Here is a 20,566-nt window from a genome sequence, read left to right on the forward strand (position 1 = left end):
TTTCTTTTCAATCTACACACAATACCCCAAAATGAAAAAAAAAGGTTTTGAGACATTTTTGCTAAATGGAAACAAACAACTGAAATATCACATTTACATAAATATTCAGACCCTTTACTAACTACTTTGTTGAAGCACCTTTGGCAGCAATTACAGCCTAGAGTCTTCTTGGGTATGAGGCTACAGGCTTGGCACACCTGTATTTGGGGAGTTTCTCCTATTCTTCTCTGCAGATCCTCTCAAGCTCTGTCAGGTTGGATAGGGAACATCACAACACAGCTGTTTTCAGGTCTCTCCAAAGATGTTTGATCGGCTTCAAGTCCGGGTTCTGGCTGGGCCACGCAAGGACATTCAGAGACTGTTGTCTTGGCTGTGTGCTTAGGGTCGTTGTCCTGTTGGAAGGTGAACCTTCGCCCAGTCTGAGGTCTGAAGCACGTTTTCATCACGGATATCTCATTCCCTCAATCCTGTATAGTCTCCTAGTCCCTCCTGCTGAAAAAACATCCTCACAGCATAATGCTGCCACCACCATGCTTCACCGTAGGGATGGTATCAAGTTTCCTCCAGATGTGGCGCTTGGCATACAGGCCAAAGAGTTCAATCTTGGTTTCATCAAACCAGAGAATCTTGTTTCTCATGGTCTGAGAGTCATTTAGGTGACTTTTGGCGAACTCCAAGAGGGCTGTCATGTGCCTTTTTACTGAGGAGTGGCTTCCATCTGGCCACTCTACTATAAATGCCTGATTGGTGGAGTGCTGCAGAGATGGTTGTCCTTCTGGAAGGTTCTCCCATCTCCACAGAGGAACTGGAGCTTTGTCAGAGTGACCATCAGGTTCTTGGTTACCTATCTGACAAAGGCCCTTCTCCCCCAATTGCTCCGTTTGGCCGGGCGGCCAGCTCTAGGAAGAGTCCTGGTGGTTCCAAACTTCTTCCATTTAAGAATGATGGAGGCCACTGTGTTCTTGGGGATCTTTAATGCTGCAGAAATGTTTTGGTACCCTTCTCCAGATCTGTGCCTCGACACAATCCTGTCTCTGAGCTATAATTCCTTTGACCTCATGGCTTGGTTTTTGCTCTGACATGCACTGTCAACTGTGGAACCTTACAGTTGAAGTTGGAAGTTTACATACACCTCAGCCAAATACATTTAAACTCAGTTTTTCACAATTCCTGACATTTAATCCAAATAAAAAAAGTCCCTGTCTTAGGTCAGTTAGGATCACCATTTTATTTTAAGAATGTGAAGTGGCAGAATAATAGGAGAGACTGATTTATTTAAGCTTTTATTTCTTTCATCACATTCCCAGTGTGTTAGAAGTGTACATACACTCAATTAGTATTTGGTAGCATTGCCTTTAAATTGTTTAACTTGGGTCAAACCTTTTGGGTAGCCTTCCACAAGCTTCCCACAATAAGTTGGGTGAATTTTGGCCCATTCCTCCTGACAGAGCTGGTGTAACTGAGTCAGGTTTGTAGGCCTCCTTGCTCGCCCACACTTTGTCAGTTCTGCCTAAAATTTTCTATAGGATTGAGGTCAAGGCTTTGTGTCGGTCACTCCTATACCTTGACTTTGTTGTCCTTAAGCCATTTTGCCACAACTTTGGAAGTATGCTTGGAGTCATTGTTCATTTGGAAGACCCATTTGCGACCAAGCTTTAACGGATGTCTTGAGAGGTTGCTTCAATATATCCACATAATATTCCTCCCTCATGGTGCCATCTATTTTGTGAAGTGCACCAGTCCCTCCTGCAACAAAACACCCCCACAACATGATGCTGCCACCCCCGTGCTTCACGGTTGGGATGGTGTTCTTCAGCTTGCAAGCCTCCCCCTTTCTCCTCCAAACATAATGATGTTCATTATGGCCAAACAGTTCTATTTTTGTTTCAAGAGACCAGAGGACATTTCTACAAAAAGTACGATCTTTGTCCCCATGTGCAGTTGCGAACCATAGTCTGGCTTTTGTTATGGCAGTTTTGGAGCAGTGACTTCTTCCTTGCTGAGCGGCCTTTCAGGTTATGTTGATATAGGACTTGTTTTACTGTGGATATAGATACTTTTGTTCTTGTTTCCTCCAGCATCTTCACAAGGTCCTTTGCTGTTGTTCTGGAATTGATTTGCACTTTTCGCACCAAAGTAAGTTCATTTCTAGGAGACAGAATGCGTCTCCTTCCTGAGTCGTATGATGGCTGCGTGGTCCTGTGGTGTTTATACTTGCGTACTATTGTTTGTACAGATGAACGTGGTACCTTCAGGCGTTTGGAAATTGCTCCCAAGGATGAACCAGACTTGTGGAGGTCTACAATGTTTTTCTTCTGAGGTCTATGCAGATTTTCCCATGATGTCAAGCAAAGAGGCACTGAGTTTGATGGTAGGCCTTGAAATACATCCACAGGTACACCTCCAATTGACTCAAATTATGTCAATTAGCCTATCAGAAGCTTCTAAAGCCATGACATCATTTTCTGGAATTTCCCAAGCTGTTTAAATGCACAGTCATTTTAGTTTATGGAAACTTCTGACCCTCTGGAATTGTGATAGTGAAATACTCTGTAAACAATTGTTGGAAAAATGAATTGTGTCAATGCACAACGTTGATGTCCTAACCAACTTGCCAAAACTATAGTTTGTTAACAAGACATTTGTGGAGTGGTTGAAAAATGAGTTTTTTTAACTCCAACCTAAGTGTATGTAAACTTCCGACTTCAACTGTAGATAGGTGTGTGCCTTTACAAATCATGTCCAATCAATTGAATTTACCATAGCTGGACCAATCCAGTTGTAGAAACATCTCAAGGATGATCAATGGAACCTGGATGCATCTGAGCTCAATTTCAAGTCTCATAGCAAAGGGTCTGAATACGTATGTAAATAAGGTATTTCTGTTTTTTATTTGAAATAAATTAGCAACATTTTCTAAAAACCTGTTTTCGCTTTGTCCTTGTGGGGTATTGTGTGTAGATTGAGGGAAAAAAATATTTAATAATTTTTAGAATAAGGCTGTAACGTAACAAAATGTGGAAAAAGTGAAGGGGTCTGAACACTTTCCAAATGCACTGTATCATTTTATATCTAGCAAGATATTAGCTATGTCTTACCTTTTCAGGTAAGCCAAAGACATTCCCATTCCTTACATCTACAAAGCAAAAGTAAATGTCCAAGATACGTCAAAATCTCAGTAAAAATGTGAAGTAGAGGGTGTCATGGTGATTGCTTGTGCACAGCTTACCCCAGCAATAGCCACACAACATGATTAGGCAATGTACATGCTCAAAATATGGAAACGGCTTGAATGAAGCTATTTCAAGCTAGGCAAAGCAGCTATGCCTATGCTGACCCTTTCCACTAACAGTGACTGGAGTCAGATGGTTGCTAGCATCAAGGCTTTTAAATGGCTTTGAATGTATGGAAAGAAGGTTGAGGCAGTTGTAGCAAATGTTGAGATTGAGCATAAAAAGCACCAGAATCATTGAGAAAAAAACCTTAGATAACAAAAAACGTCACATGTTATTTGGATAGTTCTGATAGTCATTTAAAAAAAAAGTTTAGTAATTTAGCAGACGCTGTTATCCACAGCGACTTAGAGGAGAAATTATGATTAAGTGCCTTGCTAAAGGGCACATCAACAGATTTTTTTTCACCTTGTCAGTTCGGGGATTCGAACCAGCAACCTTTCAGTTACTGGTCCAACACTAACCGCTAGGTTACCTACCTCTACAGATGGTCATACTATCAACAAACTATTTTTAACCAATTTTTTTAAATGTAATTTAACCCTTATTTTATCAACTCACCTGGTAAAATAAGAGTTAAATATATATGTTTAACTATCTGTTGATATGCAACTGCTTGCTAAGTTTACGGTTAGGTTTAGAGTAAGGGTTAGGGTAAGGCTAGGGTTAGGGTAACGGTTAAGATTTGGGCTAACCCTTATCCCTTAGCCTTAAGGTAAGAGTTAAGTTTAGGGTTAGGATAAGGGTTAATGTTAGGGTTAGGGTTAGTAGATAGTTGATATCTTACTGATAGTCTGTGGAGCATCGACTGCATCGGTGCCTATTGGATAGTAAAGCAGTATCACTTTCAGTGCCTGACCAGTGAGAATACAATTTGTTTCACCAAAGCAAACATCTTGGCAAAAAGACTCAAATGTTAGGCTGCGCAGCTAGCATAGAATGCTAAAACAACACAGAGATACCTTCTCTAATAGAGCTGAAGACAAGAGAAAGTGAAATTGACAATGTAACAGGTTCATGGGCGATGGACCAAACCATTTTACACATTTTTGATCGTCATACTTTCTTATAACAGCTCCGCAAAACTCAGATGACAGATGCGGATTTGTATTGATTTGGCAAATTATACACCATAATGCAAGAAAACAAGTAGAACGTTTATTCAGAAACGCCATCATCCCGGAAACCCTAGACCCACCTGGACAAAAGGAATACCCATATGAGAACGCTGTTCATTGACTACAGCTCAGCGTTCAACAGCGCCCACAAAGCTCATCACTAACCTAAGAACCCTGGGACTAAACACCTCCTGCAACTGGATCCTTGACTTCCTGATGGGCCGCCCCCAGGTGGTAAGGTTAGGCACAACACATCTGCCGCGCTGATCCTCAACACGGGGGCCACCAAGGAGTGCGTGCTTAGTCCCCTCCTGTACTCCCTGTTCACCCACAATTCCAACACCATCATTAAATTTGCTGATGACGCAACGGTGTTGGACCTGATCACCAACAACGATGAGACAGCCTATAGGGAGGAGGTCAGAGACCTGGCAGTGTGTTGCCAGGACAACAACATCTCTCAATATGAGCAAGACAAAGGAGCTGATAGTGGACTACAGGAAAAGGAGGGCCAAACAGGCCCCCATTCTCATCAACGGGGCTGTAATGGAGTGGGTCGAGAGTTTCAAGTTTTTTGGTGTCCACATCACCAACAAACTATCGTATTCCTCCTCAGCAGACTGAAATGATTTGGCATGGGTCCCCAGATCCTAAAAAAGTTATATAGCTGCACCATCGAGAGCATCCTGACCAGTTACATCACCGCTTGGTATGGCGGTACATAGGGTAGTGCGTACGGCTCAGTACATCACTGGGGCCAAGCTTCCTGCCATCCATACCTCTATACTAGGCTGTGTCAGAGGAAAGCCCCAAAAATTGTCAGACTCTAGCCACCCAAGTCATAGACTGTTCTCTCTGCTACAGCACGGCAAGGGGTACCGGAGCGCCAAGCCTAGGTCCAAAAGGCTCCTTAACAGCTTCTACCCCTACACAACTGCTGAACAATTAACCAAATGGCAACCCGGACTATTTGCATTGACCCCCTCGTTATTGTTATTTTATTGTGTAACTTTTCTTTACTAAAGTTTATTCAGTAAATATTTGCTTAACTCTATTTTCTCAACTGCATTGTTGGTAAGTAAGCATTTCATGGTACCTGTTGTATTTGATTAGATTTTTTGAATAATCCCTAAAAAGGGACCTAATTGACCCAGTCCACTCTATAATCACTCTGCTCATTCAAAGTAAGAGTGGCAAAAGTACAAAGTAATATCTCTGGTATGTCGAAAGCTATCTACAGTATTTCATAACCTAGGGAAAGATTACGGTGCTAACCTTTGCACACTTCTCTCACCACTTCTGAATGTCCCATCAGTACCTGATGCCATGTTGAGGACTCCATCCCCCAAACACTATCATGCCCACACACCTGCTGCTCTTACAGGCTCTGGCTCGGAGTCAGATTGTGACGAGGATAGAATAGAGGTACAGTATGGTTTGAACATGGAGCCCTCTTTCAAACAATTTTGTTCTGATCATTTTTTCATTGAGACAAAAATTATACTTTTTTTAATCTCACTAATGAATACAGTAACCTTATCATACTTGGTCCTTATACAGTAACATTTGCTTGGACAAGCAGTTAACCCCCATTTTTTTTTTTTTTACCAACCTCTTTTCCATAGACATTTGATATATACGTGGCCAGAGCTAACTGCAGTCCTCAACAAGGTGGCAACAAGGAGAGCTTTGTGTTGAAGGAGGGTCAGTACGTGGAGGTCTTGGACTCTGTCCACCCGGAGAAGTGGCTGGTCCGCACCAAGCCCTCCAAGACCACCTCCTCACGCCAAGGATGGGTCTCTCCTGCATACCTGGAGAAAAAGAGAAAGGTATGAGGTCATCAGTATGTCCTGGTTGGGCATAAAGGATGGGCGTAAAATGGACAACGTCGACATGTTTTGATCGTGTAAACAACCACGTTTTGTGTTTCGTCATGTAAACAGGATTCGGCAGAGGTGATGATAATATTTCACCCTACATTAATTCAAGCGTTCACTGTTTTTTTGTTGTTGTAAAGGAGACATTCCCACAAATGAGAACACCACAACAGGAGCTTGATGTACCATGGTCTACAGGGGAGAACTACAGGAGAACCCTAAGGTGAGTGAACAAATATTACTTGATTACACAGTGTGTTTCGCATATTTGATTCACATAGTTTCTTAAAGACAACTGTCTACATTCCCTTCTGTCTTTAGCCAATTAATCCAGGGGCTGATTGATGGGGAGGAAGAGTTTGTGAAGGAGATGAAGGAATTCATGTCCCACCACCTGCACCACTTAGACACCAGCACTCGTGTCCCTATCAGCATCATCAACCAGAAAGAAACCATCTTCCGCAATATAAAGGACATCATGGCTTTACACGAGAGGTCGCACCTGTTCTCTTTGTTGAGAGGGAGAGCTGGTTTTAGTGCTGACGTTTTTTACTCGTGTAAATGAAATGTAAGTAAAAAACTTGAAATAAATACTGTCCTTATTTTCCTACCCCATACTCAGATCTATTCTGCCCTGTCTGAGTGAGTGTTCTACTGACGATGACGTGGCCATGCGTCTGGTCAAACATGCAGTGGACTTTGAGAAGTATCTGCAGTACATGGTGGGCCAATCACAGGCAGAGGCCTGTGTCACTGACAAGACCATCCAGCAGTACTTCAAGGTATGCAATCCAATAATTTACCCATAATGCACAAAAATCGACCACCCACTCCCACAAGAAAAACTATTTGCACTCACATGCTCCCAGTTTTCCATACTCACATTCACGCGTATGGAACTTTGTGTTCCAGCAAAACACGGAAACACACCCTGAGCACCCGGAAACTGCAGTCCTGGATGTCATCACCTTCTTACAGAGACCAGTGGAGAGGATTCAGACCTACCAGGCCTTGCTCAAGGTCAGTGCTCATCATCTGATTCTAAGTGTCCATGTTGATACCTTTCTGAAGCCTTAAGCCATGTATTTCTCCCTGTGTTTGTGTTGACAGGAACTGATCAAGAACAAGGCTAAGTGTGCGAAAAGCTGTCTTCTACTGGAAGATGCCTTCTCCATGGTGTCCTGTCTGCCCTGGCGCTCTTACAACCTACACCAGGTGTCTCTAATTGAGAACTACCCTGCCCCACTCACTGCACTAGGAGAACCTGTTCGCCAGGTAACTCACCCTTCCTGAACCCCTAGTTTATCTCCATAGAATGTCAGTCCTGAAAGGCTGAAACAGTTCCTAGTTTTCATCCTCTCCTTCTAATAAGGTACTAATTCAGTCCTGATACACCAGGTGAGTGCAGTTAAAGACATGCTCCGGAACTTTGGCGACTACTAAGTATTTTTTAACCCTCCCACTTTGGGCTGGATGTATCAATATGTCGTTCATACATGCAAAATATATGACCAGAATTTCTGTTTTACATCTAGCAATTGAGTAGTAGCCAAAGAGCTTCAGCCCCTCGCCATTTGAGTGACAGCTAGCAAGATACACACACAGCAGAGCGAGAGAGAAAGCAATGATGTGGTGCACATCTACACATCTCAGTTGCGGCCAAATACTGTACATGGGCACCCTTGCACATTTCTTCTCAAATAAATTGAAACGTCAAAAAACAGTTTTGGCCACCACACCTTGTAATAGGACTTTTAACATTGCAGAACCAATTTAATTTGTGTAAACTTAAATGTACATTTTAATTTAGAAAATAAAGACAAATGGCATAGACAAAATTATTGGCAACCTGGAGCTAGTACTTGGTTGCACAGCCTTTGGCCAAGATGACTGCAGGCAAACATTTCTTGTAGCCATCAATGAGCTTGCTGCACCTTTCCACAGACAATTTGGCCCACCTTTCAGCAGCAAACTGCTGTAATTCCTTAATGTTTGAGGGGTGCTCTCCACCAACTGCTGTTTTCAGATCTTGCCATAGGTTTGAATGTGTTTCAGATCTGGACTCTTTGCTGGCCACTCCAGAACAGTCCAGCATCTCTTCTTAACCATTCCTGGGTGTTTTATGATGTGCGTTCTGAGTTGTTGTCCTGCTGGAAGAACCACAAACTTCAATGGAGTCCCAGTTTTTGAACCCTGGGTTCAACATTGGACTCCAAAACACCTGGTAATCTGCTGATTTCATGATGCCTTGCACACTTTCTTGGCCCCCAGTACCAGAGGCAGCTAAGCAACACCACAGTATTATCAAATCTCCCCCATGTTTGTTTGTAGGGAGGGTGTTGTTTTCATTGAATGCTTCATTTGGCCATCAGTAAACACAGCGCTCATCTGTATTGCCAAAGAGCTGTAATTTTGTTTCGCTGGTCCGCAGAACATTTCCCCCAGGATGTATGCTTGTTTAGGTGGGGGTTTTGAGAAGGTCAGCCAGCCTTTCTTGTGGCCCCTTTAACAGTGGGGTCTTCCTATGTGTACCAACGACCAAAGGAAGTGTTCAAAGAAAATAACAACCAAAATACAATTTGTTCCGTAATGTTGAAAATCCAATAACAAAGTGTGGAAACAATGTTTATTTTAGGAGAAGTATGGAATTATTTAAGAAAATTGCAAGGGTGCTAATATATGTGATGCAGTACGGGGGGTACCTTTTGGCTCGCAAGTTCTACTTTCAGAACTACTGGCTAAAAAGTATGTAAAAGTAAAGGATAATCTCTTTAATTACCAGGTCGAAACAAAAATATGTTTTTTTGTCCCTCCAGGACCAGAATTGAACAGCCCTGGGTTTAGAATATGTCAACATGCCTAAACTACCTGAGCTGTACTGTAACAAACAGTGGAAGTTTCTCAGATGCTGATGGGGATACAGCATCATTGGAAGTTGAACGTCAAGGACATAGCTTAAAATGTGCCATCTTGATCTCGCATTGGTGCAGAAATTGGCTCACTCATGTTTTCCTCATCAATAATCCAGTTCCTCCTGAAGCTTTCATCCCACATCTCTCCTCCTCCCAGGGTCCTTTCACTGTGTGGGAGGAGTCTCCCGAGATCAAGACGTCCTCCAGGGGCCACCAGAGGCAGGTGTTCCTCTTCAAGGACTGTGTCTTGCTGTGTAAGCTCAAGAGAGACCCTGGCATGAACTCTGACACCTACGCCTTCAAGAACAAGATGAAGGTGAAAACCTGCCCCTTGACCTTTGCCCCAGTCAATGTAAATGCATAGTCCAATTCCTCTGTGCCAAGCTTATGTTACCAACCTGGGTTCGAACCCAGGTCTCCTGTGAGCCACAAGATTGTGATATCTCTTGGAGATAAAAACCTAAGCGTTAGCTTGGGGAGATAACACACGTGGTAAGTCAAGGCTATTCGCCACATTTAGTATGGTTTCTCCGAACCATCTCCATGACACACAGAGTGCCTTCCTTGTAATATTAACTTACTAACTCCCCTTCCCCAGCTGAATGATGTGGAGGTGAAGGAGACGGTGGGGGGAGAGGAGAAGTCCTGGGGGCTGTGGCACGAGCACCGGGGCTCAGTGAGGAGGTACACACTGCAGGGCCGCTCCGCCGTGCTCAAGCTGTCCTGGCTCAAAGACCTGAGAGAGCTGCAGCAACGCTCCAGCCTGACTGCCAGCAGTGAGTTCCTCTATGGCCGTCTTTTGGCACTGTCCATTGTTAAGTTTGTCTAATACACACTCTTAGAAAAAAAGGGCTCCAAAAGGGTTTCTTCAGCTGTCTCCATAGGAGAACACTTATTGGTTCAAGGTATAAAAAAAACGTTTTGGTTCCAGGTAAACCAAAGGGTTCTACATGGTTCTACTTGGGGAGAGCCGAAGAACCCTCTCAGGTTCTAGATAACACATTTTTTTCTAAGAGTGTACGAACACTGGCTTTATCTTCTGTTAACTCTGTCCAGCATGAACTCTATCCAATGTTGGATTTGGGCAGCACTATATTTATTTTTCCTCATCTCTTCCCATTATTACAGTAGTCATGTGTGTGTTTCTGTAGGTCCACCAGAGTTTGAAGTTCTCCTGGCTGACTGCACCACAAAGATCGGGCAGACAATCAAGCTGGCCTGCAAAGTCACAGGAACACCCAAACCAGTGGTCAGCTGGTTCCAAGGTATACAAACCAGATGGCTTGCATAGGGTTTGTTCTTTTTTAGTTGTTTATAGCAAATAGTTGAACCATATAGATTTGAGCTTTAGACTAGTTAGCCAGCCATTCGGGAGTAGTGTGGAAGTTCAGGGAGTACAACCTTGTGTACCAAATTTAGCAAGCAGAATGAGGTATGTCCTGTTCTTTAACAGCAGTACGATCTCTGACGCTCTGATATGACATCACCTCCCTAGATGGCCTGGCCCTAGAGGATGGCCCCCACCACATCATCACTGCAGACCGGGCAGGCACCTGCTGTCTCATCATGGATGGGGTCACTCCTGAGGACTCTGGACAGTACTTGTGCTACGCTTCCAGCTCTGTGGGCCATGCTAGCACACTGGCCAAGATAGTGGTGGATGGTGAGTCCACGTTCACTTACAGTAGCTCTGGTGCTGAACTAAACAACCACAGTCCGGGATAACAGAGCATTGGTCTCCCTCACTCACTGTATGCATTTCATGTTAATGAATATTAGGGCTAAAGAACACTAAAATAGAACAAACATAGCCATATGATTGTACTCTCTAACATGTTACGGTATACTCCATGGCATATTGTGCAAAGGTAATGCGTAGAGTGAACGAACTCATTATTTCCTGTCCTACAGCACCCCCCAGATTCCTTACCAGGCTGCAGAGTGCATGTCTGCTGGAGGGAGAGGACATCAAGTTTAGCTGTTCCACACACAGTACTCCTTTACCCCGAGTCAGGTATGGTACAGTAAACTGGACAGGATTTACTGTATCCCCCTACAATGTCATGGGAACCTGGCTAGTACCTGCTTGATTCCCATTAAGATCGTCCCACATGTTGTTATTTGGTTGTGTGCCCTGGCATGTTTATGACAGTTGGTTTAAGGATGGCAGAGAGCTGACAGACCAGAGGAAGTACCACATAGAGAGTGATGCCCGCAGTGGGATCCTCACGCTCACCATCATGAACCCTGGAGAGACAGACCTGGGACAGTATAAGTGTGAGGTAGGAACCCCCTTTATGTACTGTACTTCATATATAATAATTGTTCCTAACATACAGGTAATAGTAATAATAATAACAATAATACATTATATAAAACCCCTTAAAAAAGAACAAGGACACCGTACAGCAAAGAGTGGAAAAAACTAAATGGGGATTAAACAATTAAAATTAAACAAAAGTTACTTATCTTAAACTAGGGCTGAGTAAGGGGGCGAGCTAAGGTGAGGGAAAAGGTAGGTTTGAGTTCGAGCTTTGAAAGTGGTGATGTAGTCAGAGTTGCGGGTGGCTGGGGTGAGAGAGTTCCAGAGTTTGGGGGCAGTGGCGCTGAATGGCCGGTCCCCCATGGTGCACAGTACAGGTATAACATTGAAGGTACAATATATATAATGTTGCTGTTCTTTATAGCAATGCATTATTTGAGCTTTTGTGCACTGGTATAAAACAGTGCCGTTTTAAAATGTGAAATCCTGTCATGTTTTAGCTGTGGAACAAGTTGGGCAGTGCCAAGAGTAAAGCAGAGATGTGCTCCGCCTTTGCACAAGTGATGGACAGTGAGCCTGACCAACCACAGGCCATCTTGATCCAAGGTACAGTAGGAGGGTTCCCTCCACCAAATCAAGGTAAATGTCCACCTCGGAGTCAGGTCACAGGTTTTGAGAAGAAGGCTACAGTAGAGATGTTCATCTTTAGTGTCCACATGTTCTACACTATAAGACATGATGACAGTCTAATACAATCTAGGACAAGGACCCCATAGGTCTAACTCTTTTCTGATATCTAATGAGAGACAAGGGAAAGTATTGTTTTTATCCCAGTTTTATTCTGTGGACAATACAAGCTCAGTGTTAACTGAAGAGGGATCAGAAAAGCACATGCCATGGTCCTTACTTAGTTTCACCTCACCTCACGTTCACCTATTTTACCTCAGATCACTTTACTTCACCTCACATTATCTCTGTTTTCATGCTGTCAGTCGTCATTACCATTCCTCGTGTTCAATTTGGATTGTCTCATTACCCAGGTCACCCTTTCTATCCCATTTCATTCCAAACACCCGTGAAACCATAAACACTTCCAGTCACCGACATTAGCAATCAACATAGATATCATATCCTGGCTAGTTGTGCATATTCATGAAAGACATTGATACACTTTAGTATTGGATGTTTTTGCTCGTGTTTTCATCATGTTTCCATCTTTCAGAAATGACAAGCATTGGAAAGGACCGGGTCCTTTCCTCCCATTTGACTGATCTTGATGGATTTCCAAAAGCTTTTCCAAACAGGATAAATAAGGGGCCATAGCTCATTTACATCTCAGGGTGTTTCCCGGACATGGATTTGAACCTACAGTAGTCCTGGAGTAAAAAACTATTTCAATAGACACTCTCCTTTGAGTTTACTTTTTAGTCCAGGACTAGGCTTAATCTGTGCCCGATAACGGCCCCTCAGAGTCCATATCAGGACCCCGAAAAGTCGATTGATTACGACACAGCAGTAATCCTTGCTATATCCATATATCTGACAAGTGTATATTTCATCCATATCATACACCTTCAACAAAACACATTCAATCACATAGAGTACATTTATATTTACTGTATTTCAAGGCAGATTAATATTTTGTAATTTAAAAAAAAGAATACAATTTGAATACTGGCATTGCTGTATCTATCAATCACTTTCCTTCATGAGCTATGATTCCACCTCTAAGTAGTTTTCCCTTTGGCTTTTGGACACCAGTTGATCATGTGAGTCAATCCATTCTCTGTAACCCTCCTGCTCTCCATCTTCTGTAGTCCCCGAACAGGAAGTACCTCACAGAGCCTTCATCATGCTCACAGTATCATGGACCCAGTGCATGTGGATGGGTCCTCTCTCCTCTCCAACGCATGCCCAGTTAACTCTCCACTCCTACCCATACAAGATGGTCATGTGCTGGGCATCAGGCGCCCCTTATTCCCCCCCCCCCCTGGGGAGTGGGCATGTGTCCATGTCCTGTTCATGGGCTGATTTACAAACTATTGGATGTCCTTCAAGTCTGGAGGTAAGACGTGCACTGGTTATTGTGTTCCTGTGAGTCTGGAGGTAAGGGTACTGTACGTTCCTAACATTAGCTTTTATCATATTTCTCATTCATTCTACATTTTTAAATAGACAGTTGCTGATGTCTCGACACGCTTTGCCTCGGTCACAAATTAGCATGGCTTCAAAAAATATATTCATTGTAAAGGCCAGTTAATAATATGAATGAATGATTTTGGACTATTAGACCCGAACAGCACCTAAGAGCATCAATATGAGAGAGGTGTCATTGTGCTTCCAGACTCCGACTCAGAGGGCTGGTCCACTGCCATGGTGAAGCAATGGCTGCAGACAGACTTCCACCCCACCTCTGTTGTCAAAATGCTCTTCCAGCCTGGATACCCTCAGCCGTGAGTCTGCCTGCCAGAACTGTGATACATTCATCATCCTACTGCACCATCTCTATTTTTATCCCAACATATATTTTCTCTACAGAGCCGAGGGTAGCCAAGAGGAAAGGGACCCTTCCGCCAGAGGACACGTGGAGGCTCCACAGTTCCCCACTGAGCTTGAGGAGAGACCTGAGCTTGAGGAGGAACTTTATGTTCCTGAGGCCATAGAGGAAATGCCAACAGGTACTATACTTTGCAATTGTGCATACACACTGTAGTTCCTTATTTTCTAAAAGAGGTGGCCACTGTGCCTAAGACATGAATCATCTCATGAAATGACCTCACTTCCTGTCTCCTCAGCTCCTCCCTCCATCCAGGTGCCGGTGGAGGACCTGTGTGTGGAGCCTGGTCAATCAGCTACCTTCACCATCATCATCACAGGAAGGCCCACCCCTGAGATTCAGTGGTACAAGGTTGGGACGCTTCAAACTTCCTCAATCTAAGACCACCATCATCTCATTCACTGTTATAATTCACTTAATCCAAACCTTCGTTATGACATTCCCCAATACATTTAAGCATAGCTGACACTGCCGGACATAACTAACCAAAACTATTAATCAACTGAGTAGTACGAGCATGGTAATTGTTGGTGTTCTCTTCCACGGCTTGGCCCCTGTGCTGTCGTAGAAGCTGTGCCTTAGTAGTGTCTCTCTCATATGATTGGAGGATGGAGAGGAGCTGTTGGCCACTGAGAATGTGGAGGTGGTCCAGAATGGTGCCCGCTGCTCTCTGACTGTGCTGTGCCCGGAGAGTGAGGATGGTGGCATCTACACCTGCTGGGCCTATAACGACTTAGGACACACCTCCTGTCAGGCTCGGCTGACAGTGGAGGAGGGTAAGACCTCAGTACACACCTATGGTGTCTGTCAAATTAATAAAAAAATGAATCCCCCTTGTACAGCAGCACACTACTTTTCACCTGAGCCATGTGTCTATCCGTTCACTGTCCTTATTTTTTTACTGTAATTCAAACTAGCCGATGCCAAACCAATGACAGATGTAACACAAAATGCCTAGAATATGAGTATCCCAATCAACGAATGCAGCTGAAACACCACAAATGTGATGCTCTCTGGCTGACTACATGTGACTGCATGGTCCTGGTCCTCTTTTCTGTAGGTCCACTGGAGTCGCAGGAGAGAGAGGTGGAGCTTGGGAAGAGGAGGAAGCTGCTGTCTGTGTATGACGTCCATGAGGAGATTGGGAGGTAAGTACACATTTAGTTGGGTGTCATATTTCGCACTGCAGCAATCGGTCAAGCTGCAACTGTGGAGGTGACGTTCCCTTTGGCTGCGTTCCAATAAACTCAAATGGGTTCCGTCCTCTTCCTCTTCTCCCCGTGTCTGTAGAGGCACGTTTGGGGTGGTAAAGCGGGTTACCCACAGGAGGACGGGCGAGGGCTTTGCCGCCAAGTTCCTGCCCCTGAGGAGCAGTACGAGGACCAGGGCGTTCCAAGAGAGGGACCTGCTCTCCCGGCTGGCCCACCCCAGGGTGGCCTGTCTGCTGGACTTCTTCTCTACACGGAGGACCCTGGTCCTGGTCACCGAAGCGTATCCTTCCCCATGGCGCTTTTAGCCACTTCACCGATGAACACCTAAGGGTGGAGATGTAGCGCTCAATTTGATCCATGTTTAACACGGCACATCGTTCTTAATACCATAACGTAGCTGCTCTTCTCGTGGTCTCCTTGATCATTTGCTGTCGAAGGGATCAGTCAGCGAGAGAGAGGTAAAACCTTCGCTCTTTTGACTGTAAAACCCAATCTTGTTGAACAGTGTTTAGAGTTGACCCCTGTTTTGCCTGGATGCTAAGGCTATTATGACTGCCCCTATGATGTTTATAAACTGCGTTCATGGTACCAGGTGCAGATGTACATTCAGCAAATCCTGGAGGGAGTTGGTCACATCCACAGCATGAACATCCTACATCTGGACATCAATGTAAGTTTGCATGTTTCGTTTGGTTGTTCATGCATTCACTTTCGTTTTGTGCACATTGAAACAATGCACCCTGGTCGATAGTTTGACGGACAGCTTAGTCCGTGACATGGTAAGTTCCCTCACCCACCATCTGCCATTGGAATTCAATCACACAGCCGGACAATATCCTGATGGTGTTTCCACCCAGAGAGGAGATCAAGATCTGTGACTTTGGCTTCTGTCAGGAGATGGACACTTCCAGACACCAGTACAGCCAGTTTGGCACTCCTGAGTTTGTGGCCCCTGAGATCATACATCAAGACCCCGTCACTATAGCAAGTGACATCTGGTAAGCAAAACGTATTATCTGTTTCAGTACATCTGTGCCACTCTATGTGACATTCCTATCATATGAAGGGGAAAATGTGACGATTTATCGCGACAGAAATATTTTCTCTCTTCTTTGTCAGGTCCATTGGTGTTGTGGCCTATTTATGGCAAGTACTGTATGATTTATGATTTTTTTTTAAAAATGCAATATTTGAGTCTCATCATATAGTACATGGAGTGTTAAGTGTTGAAATCATGCTGTGTCCTGTCAGTCTGATGTGCCGCTGTCCGTTCATGGGGGAGACGGACCGGGCCACTCTGATGAGGGTGGGGGAGGGGACACTGAACTGGGACGCACCCGACCTCACCTATAGGAGCACCGGTGCCCAGGGCTTCCTCCGCACGGTCCTGCAGCCAGACCCAGTGTAAGATACACAACCATCGACATGAATGAAGATATTATGATTTCTTATATGGACATAACTCTAAATGATTTGTTTCTCTCCTTAGAAAGCGGCCAACTGCATTTGAGTGTCTGGGGCACAAATGGTTCCAGGTAAGAATTACATACACAGTTTGTTTCTGTCTCAGCCGGGTTGGTGGAGACAAATAAAATGGAGGAAAACAATGAATCTTGTCTAACACATTATCTCTTGTTGATTATGTTGTCAGGGTGAACATGAGGATGAGACTGATGATATCAATACAAGGGCTCTGAAAGTCTTCATCTCAAGGAGAAAATGGCAGGTACAATAATGACATGCAGGGCTCTATTTTAACAAACCTAATGCAATGATAAAGTGGTAGCATTATAGGTTCGGGGGTGTGTCGGAAATATTTGTGCTATTTTTTACAAACGGAATTATGGGCACAGTAACTGGCGTTGGTGCGAAAGGGCTGGGTTTTGATGACTAAACAAATTGGAGGCTTTAAGCCTCACTGGCCAATCATAACATGCTCCATGGCTAAATATTTGGTTGCTTCAAGTTGTGTATTTACAATATTTTATGTATTGCCTTTATGTATTGCCTTGTCATCACCTCCAATTTCAGTGTTAGTCCGTTATAGCCTAGTTTGTTAAATAGCCTACAGAAACCAAAAATGTTGAACATGTTTTCAGTCCACATTGTTCTAAGTAATTGCATGTCTTCAATAAGGAAACATATTGTTAAACATAGCATTCACACTGGAGGCTAGGCCTACTGTAAATTGCATTATGGCTGATTCACTGACATGCCAAACGTACGATTAAATTCACTATTGATGAGGCCTAAAAAGAGTGAATAATTCTAATCAAATTAGAATCTAAATTAAACAAAAACTGGTTTTAAATAGGGTACAGTATGTCTAAATACAGTTACAGGCACCATAATTGCTTCCTGTGGGCAATATAATATCAAGGCAACGCAGACAATAGAGGGTTTTATGCACATCCAAACTTTTCACAGAAGATGGACAAAGATACAATATATAGAGAATGTCCACTCGAAGCACGTAATGCCGCGGAGCTGAGCAGACGTTGACAAACCGAGCTCTTCAAAGTTATTCCATTATTACCTAAATAACAACGTTGAAACAATATTCTAACATCGGCTGATAAAGAGCCATGGCCCTCCGACCGAGAGGCAAGAGGGACGACCAAAACGTTGTTGATTCCCAAGATAACGATAACGCTACAGCTAGCAAGATTAGCATTAGCCCTCATAACTCAGACGACAGTTCCAGACTGTTGCTCTCGGCAGCCTCTTGAGAGCCTGCTGACATGCTGGCTACTCTCCTCCGGGGAATTCAGGATGGTAACAAAGGCCTTTCTCTGAAAATTGACAAGAAATCGTCTGAACTCCATTTTTCCATTGATGACCTGAAATCCTCCCTGAATGATCTCCTTTTGAGAACGACTGAGGCTGAGTTGTGCATTAGCACAGTTGAAGATACCATCGCTCGACATGACCAGGTTCTGATATAACTGCAGAAGGACAATGCCTACCTCAAAAACAAGGTAGATAAGATGGAGAACCAGAGTAGACATAGTAATATCCATGTGGTGGGATTGAAAGAGGACAGCAAGGGCCGTGACCCGGTCCGTTTCTTCACTCAATGGATCCCGGAGGTCCTAGGCATAATCAACTTCACCAAGCCGCTGGAAATCGAACGCGCCCACAGAACATCAGCGCCGAAACCCCGGTCAGAAACACATCTTACAGCCAGTGAACACAAGAAATTGAAGAGGGAATGGGTAGGACAAGTTTTTGCATCCTCTTTTAACTCCAAAGCAAGAGGAACTGCAATTTTGATAAGTAGAAACATCCCCTTCTGTGTCATCAACACCATTTCGGATCCCTCTGGCAGGTTTGTTTTGGTGCAGGGGAATATGTTTTCGGAGTCAACAACACCATCTCTGATCCCTCGGGCAGGTTTGTTTTGGTGCAGGGGAATGTGTTTTCGGAGTCAACAACACCATCTCTGATCCCTCGGGCAGGTTTGTTTTGGTGCAGGGGAATATGTCTTCGGAGTCAACAACACCATCTCTGATCCCTCGGGCAGGTTTGTTTTGGTGCAGGGGAATATGTCTTCGGAGTCAACAACACCATCTCTGATCCCTCGGGCAGGTTTGTTTTGGTGCAGGGGAATATGTCTTCGGAGTCAACAACACCATCTCTGATCCCTCGGGCAGGTTTGTTTTGGTGCAGGGGAATATGTTTTCGGAGTCAACAACACCATCTCTGATCCCTCGGGCAGGTTTGTTTTGGTGCAGGGGAATATGTCTTCGGAGTCAACAACACCATCTCTGATCCCTCGGGCAGGTTTGTTTTGGTGCAGGGGAATATGTCTTCGGAGTCAACAACACCATCTCTGATCCCTCGGGCAGGTTTGTTTTGGTGCAGGGGAATATGTTTTCGGAGTCAACAACACCATCTCTGATCCCTCGGGCAGGTTTGTTTTGGTGCAGGGGAATATGTCTTCGGAGTCAACAACACCATCTCTGATCCCTCGGGCAGGTTTGTTTTGTTGCAGGGGAATATGTTTTCGGAGTCTTGAACCCTATTGAATATTTATGCTCCTGACTTCGATGACCATATGTTTATTCAGAATGTCTTCCTTCAGGTTGCTCAAGCACCACAGTTCTTGATAGGTACTCTGATAAAACCTCACTTCTTACCAAAGCCGGCAAGCTCACCATGTCATTCATGAAAGATCTCAATTTACTAGACATCTGGAGACAGTTGCACCCACAGGATAGGGACTACTCCTTTTATTCACACCCACACAAGACACACACACGCATAGATAGCTTTTTACTATCGACCCAACTGTTTCATAGAGTGTTAGATATCGAGTATCTCCCCAGATTGTTTAGTGACCATTCTCCTCTGGTATTATCAATCTCCATTCTTACCAAGGTAAATGGAGCATATAGATGGAGACTAAATTCTACACTCCTAAATCAACCTGAATTTTGTGTATTCATCAAAGAGCAGATCCATATCTTTACTTTGACAAACAAACAAACAAACCCTCTGCTCCTGACAGTTTCATTCTTTGGGACACATTGAAAGCCTATCTGAGGGGACAGATAATTTCCTATACTAAAGGGCTGAAGAGAAAACACGGTGCGGAACTGAATGCCCTTGAATCTGAAATCTCTGAGCTAGAGAAAACCTCCCAAAGAGGCCCGACTAAAGATCTATACAGGTAAATAAAAAACTGAAATATAATATTCTGAACACATATCAAGCTGAGAGGGCCATCACTAAATCAAAACAGCGTTATTACGAGCTTGGAGAGAAAGCTCTCAGAGTATTGGCATGGCAACTGAAAGCAGAGGAAAGTAAGAGGACAATTAATGCTATAGAAACTCTTACTAATATATTTAGACCCTAATAAAATTAATGACACTTTTAAGAAATACTACGAAGACCTCTACACTTCCCAATCAAGCGATAATCTATCAGAGATTGACTCCTTTCTCTCCTCTCTCAACCTCCCATGCCTGTTAGAGGATGACAGAGAGCGCCTGAGTGAACACTTCTCAGTTCCTGAATTGTTGGAGGCCATTAAATCCTTACCTTCTAATAAATCTCCTGGGGAGGATGGCTTCCCTCCAGAGTTCTATAAAGAATTTAGGGAGCTGTTGGTTCCCTACCTTATGGAGGTACTTAAAAAAAGCCGGGAAAGACAACTGCTTTCCAGAGTCTTTCTCTCAAGCAGTGATTACTGTGATATACAAGAAAGGGAAAAACACGCTAAAGTGCGCCTCCTATAGACCAATCTCTCTCCTTAACACAGATTGTAAACTGGTCACCAAGATGCATTCTAAGAGACTGTCTTCCCCTGTTGGTCAACCCAGATCAGAATGGCTTCATAATTAATAGATTGTCCTCCAGTAATGTCAGAAGGTTCTTTGATATAATTCAT

The 20,566-nt window shown here is 43.8% G+C and overlaps 1 protein-coding gene across 4 annotated transcripts in view; it reads left to right on the top strand.

Moving 5' to 3' along the window:
* Positions 1-20,566, top strand: part of obscna (obscurin, cytoskeletal calmodulin and titin-interacting RhoGEF a) — an 85,254-nt gene that overhangs the window by 53,966 nt on the left and 10,722 nt on the right. For all 4 annotated transcript variants that reach the window (XM_090235200.1, XM_090235202.1, XM_090235203.1 and 1 more), the window contains exons 44-70: positions 5,667-5,776; positions 5,977-6,180; positions 6,369-6,451; positions 6,550-6,723; positions 6,851-7,010; positions 7,141-7,248; positions 7,339-7,503; positions 9,298-9,456; positions 9,739-9,916; positions 10,292-10,405; positions 10,636-10,803; positions 11,052-11,154; positions 11,293-11,422; positions 11,904-12,009; positions 13,748-13,856; positions 13,942-14,081; positions 14,199-14,311; positions 14,568-14,736; positions 15,021-15,108; positions 15,251-15,451; positions 15,569-15,629; positions 15,764-15,841; positions 15,997-16,169; positions 16,291-16,317; positions 16,423-16,575; positions 16,661-16,706; positions 16,823-16,897. In XM_090235200.1, coding sequence (XP_090091326.1) covers positions 5,667-5,776; positions 5,977-6,180; positions 6,369-6,451; positions 6,550-6,723; positions 6,851-7,010; positions 7,141-7,248; positions 7,339-7,503; positions 9,298-9,456; positions 9,739-9,916; positions 10,292-10,405; positions 10,636-10,803; positions 11,052-11,154; positions 11,293-11,422; positions 11,904-12,009; positions 13,748-13,856; positions 13,942-14,081; positions 14,199-14,311; positions 14,568-14,736; positions 15,021-15,108; positions 15,251-15,451; positions 15,569-15,629; positions 15,764-15,841; positions 15,997-16,169; positions 16,291-16,317; positions 16,423-16,575; positions 16,661-16,706; positions 16,823-16,897 — 3,395 coding nt within the window. The remainder of the gene's footprint in view (positions 1-5,666; positions 5,777-5,976; positions 6,181-6,368; positions 6,452-6,549; positions 6,724-6,850; positions 7,011-7,140; positions 7,249-7,338; positions 7,504-9,297; positions 9,457-9,738; positions 9,917-10,291; positions 10,406-10,635; positions 10,804-11,051; positions 11,155-11,292; positions 11,423-11,903; positions 12,010-13,747; positions 13,857-13,941; positions 14,082-14,198; positions 14,312-14,567; positions 14,737-15,020; positions 15,109-15,250; positions 15,452-15,568; positions 15,630-15,763; positions 15,842-15,996; positions 16,170-16,290; positions 16,318-16,422; positions 16,576-16,660; positions 16,707-16,822; positions 16,898-20,566) is intronic.

This window comes from Oncorhynchus mykiss, chromosome 5, assembly GCF_057628025.1.
Source record: "Oncorhynchus mykiss isolate SJ-2025 chromosome 5, ASM5762802v1, whole genome shotgun sequence".
NCBI lineage: Eukaryota > Metazoa > Chordata > Actinopteri > Salmoniformes > Salmonidae > Oncorhynchus > Oncorhynchus mykiss.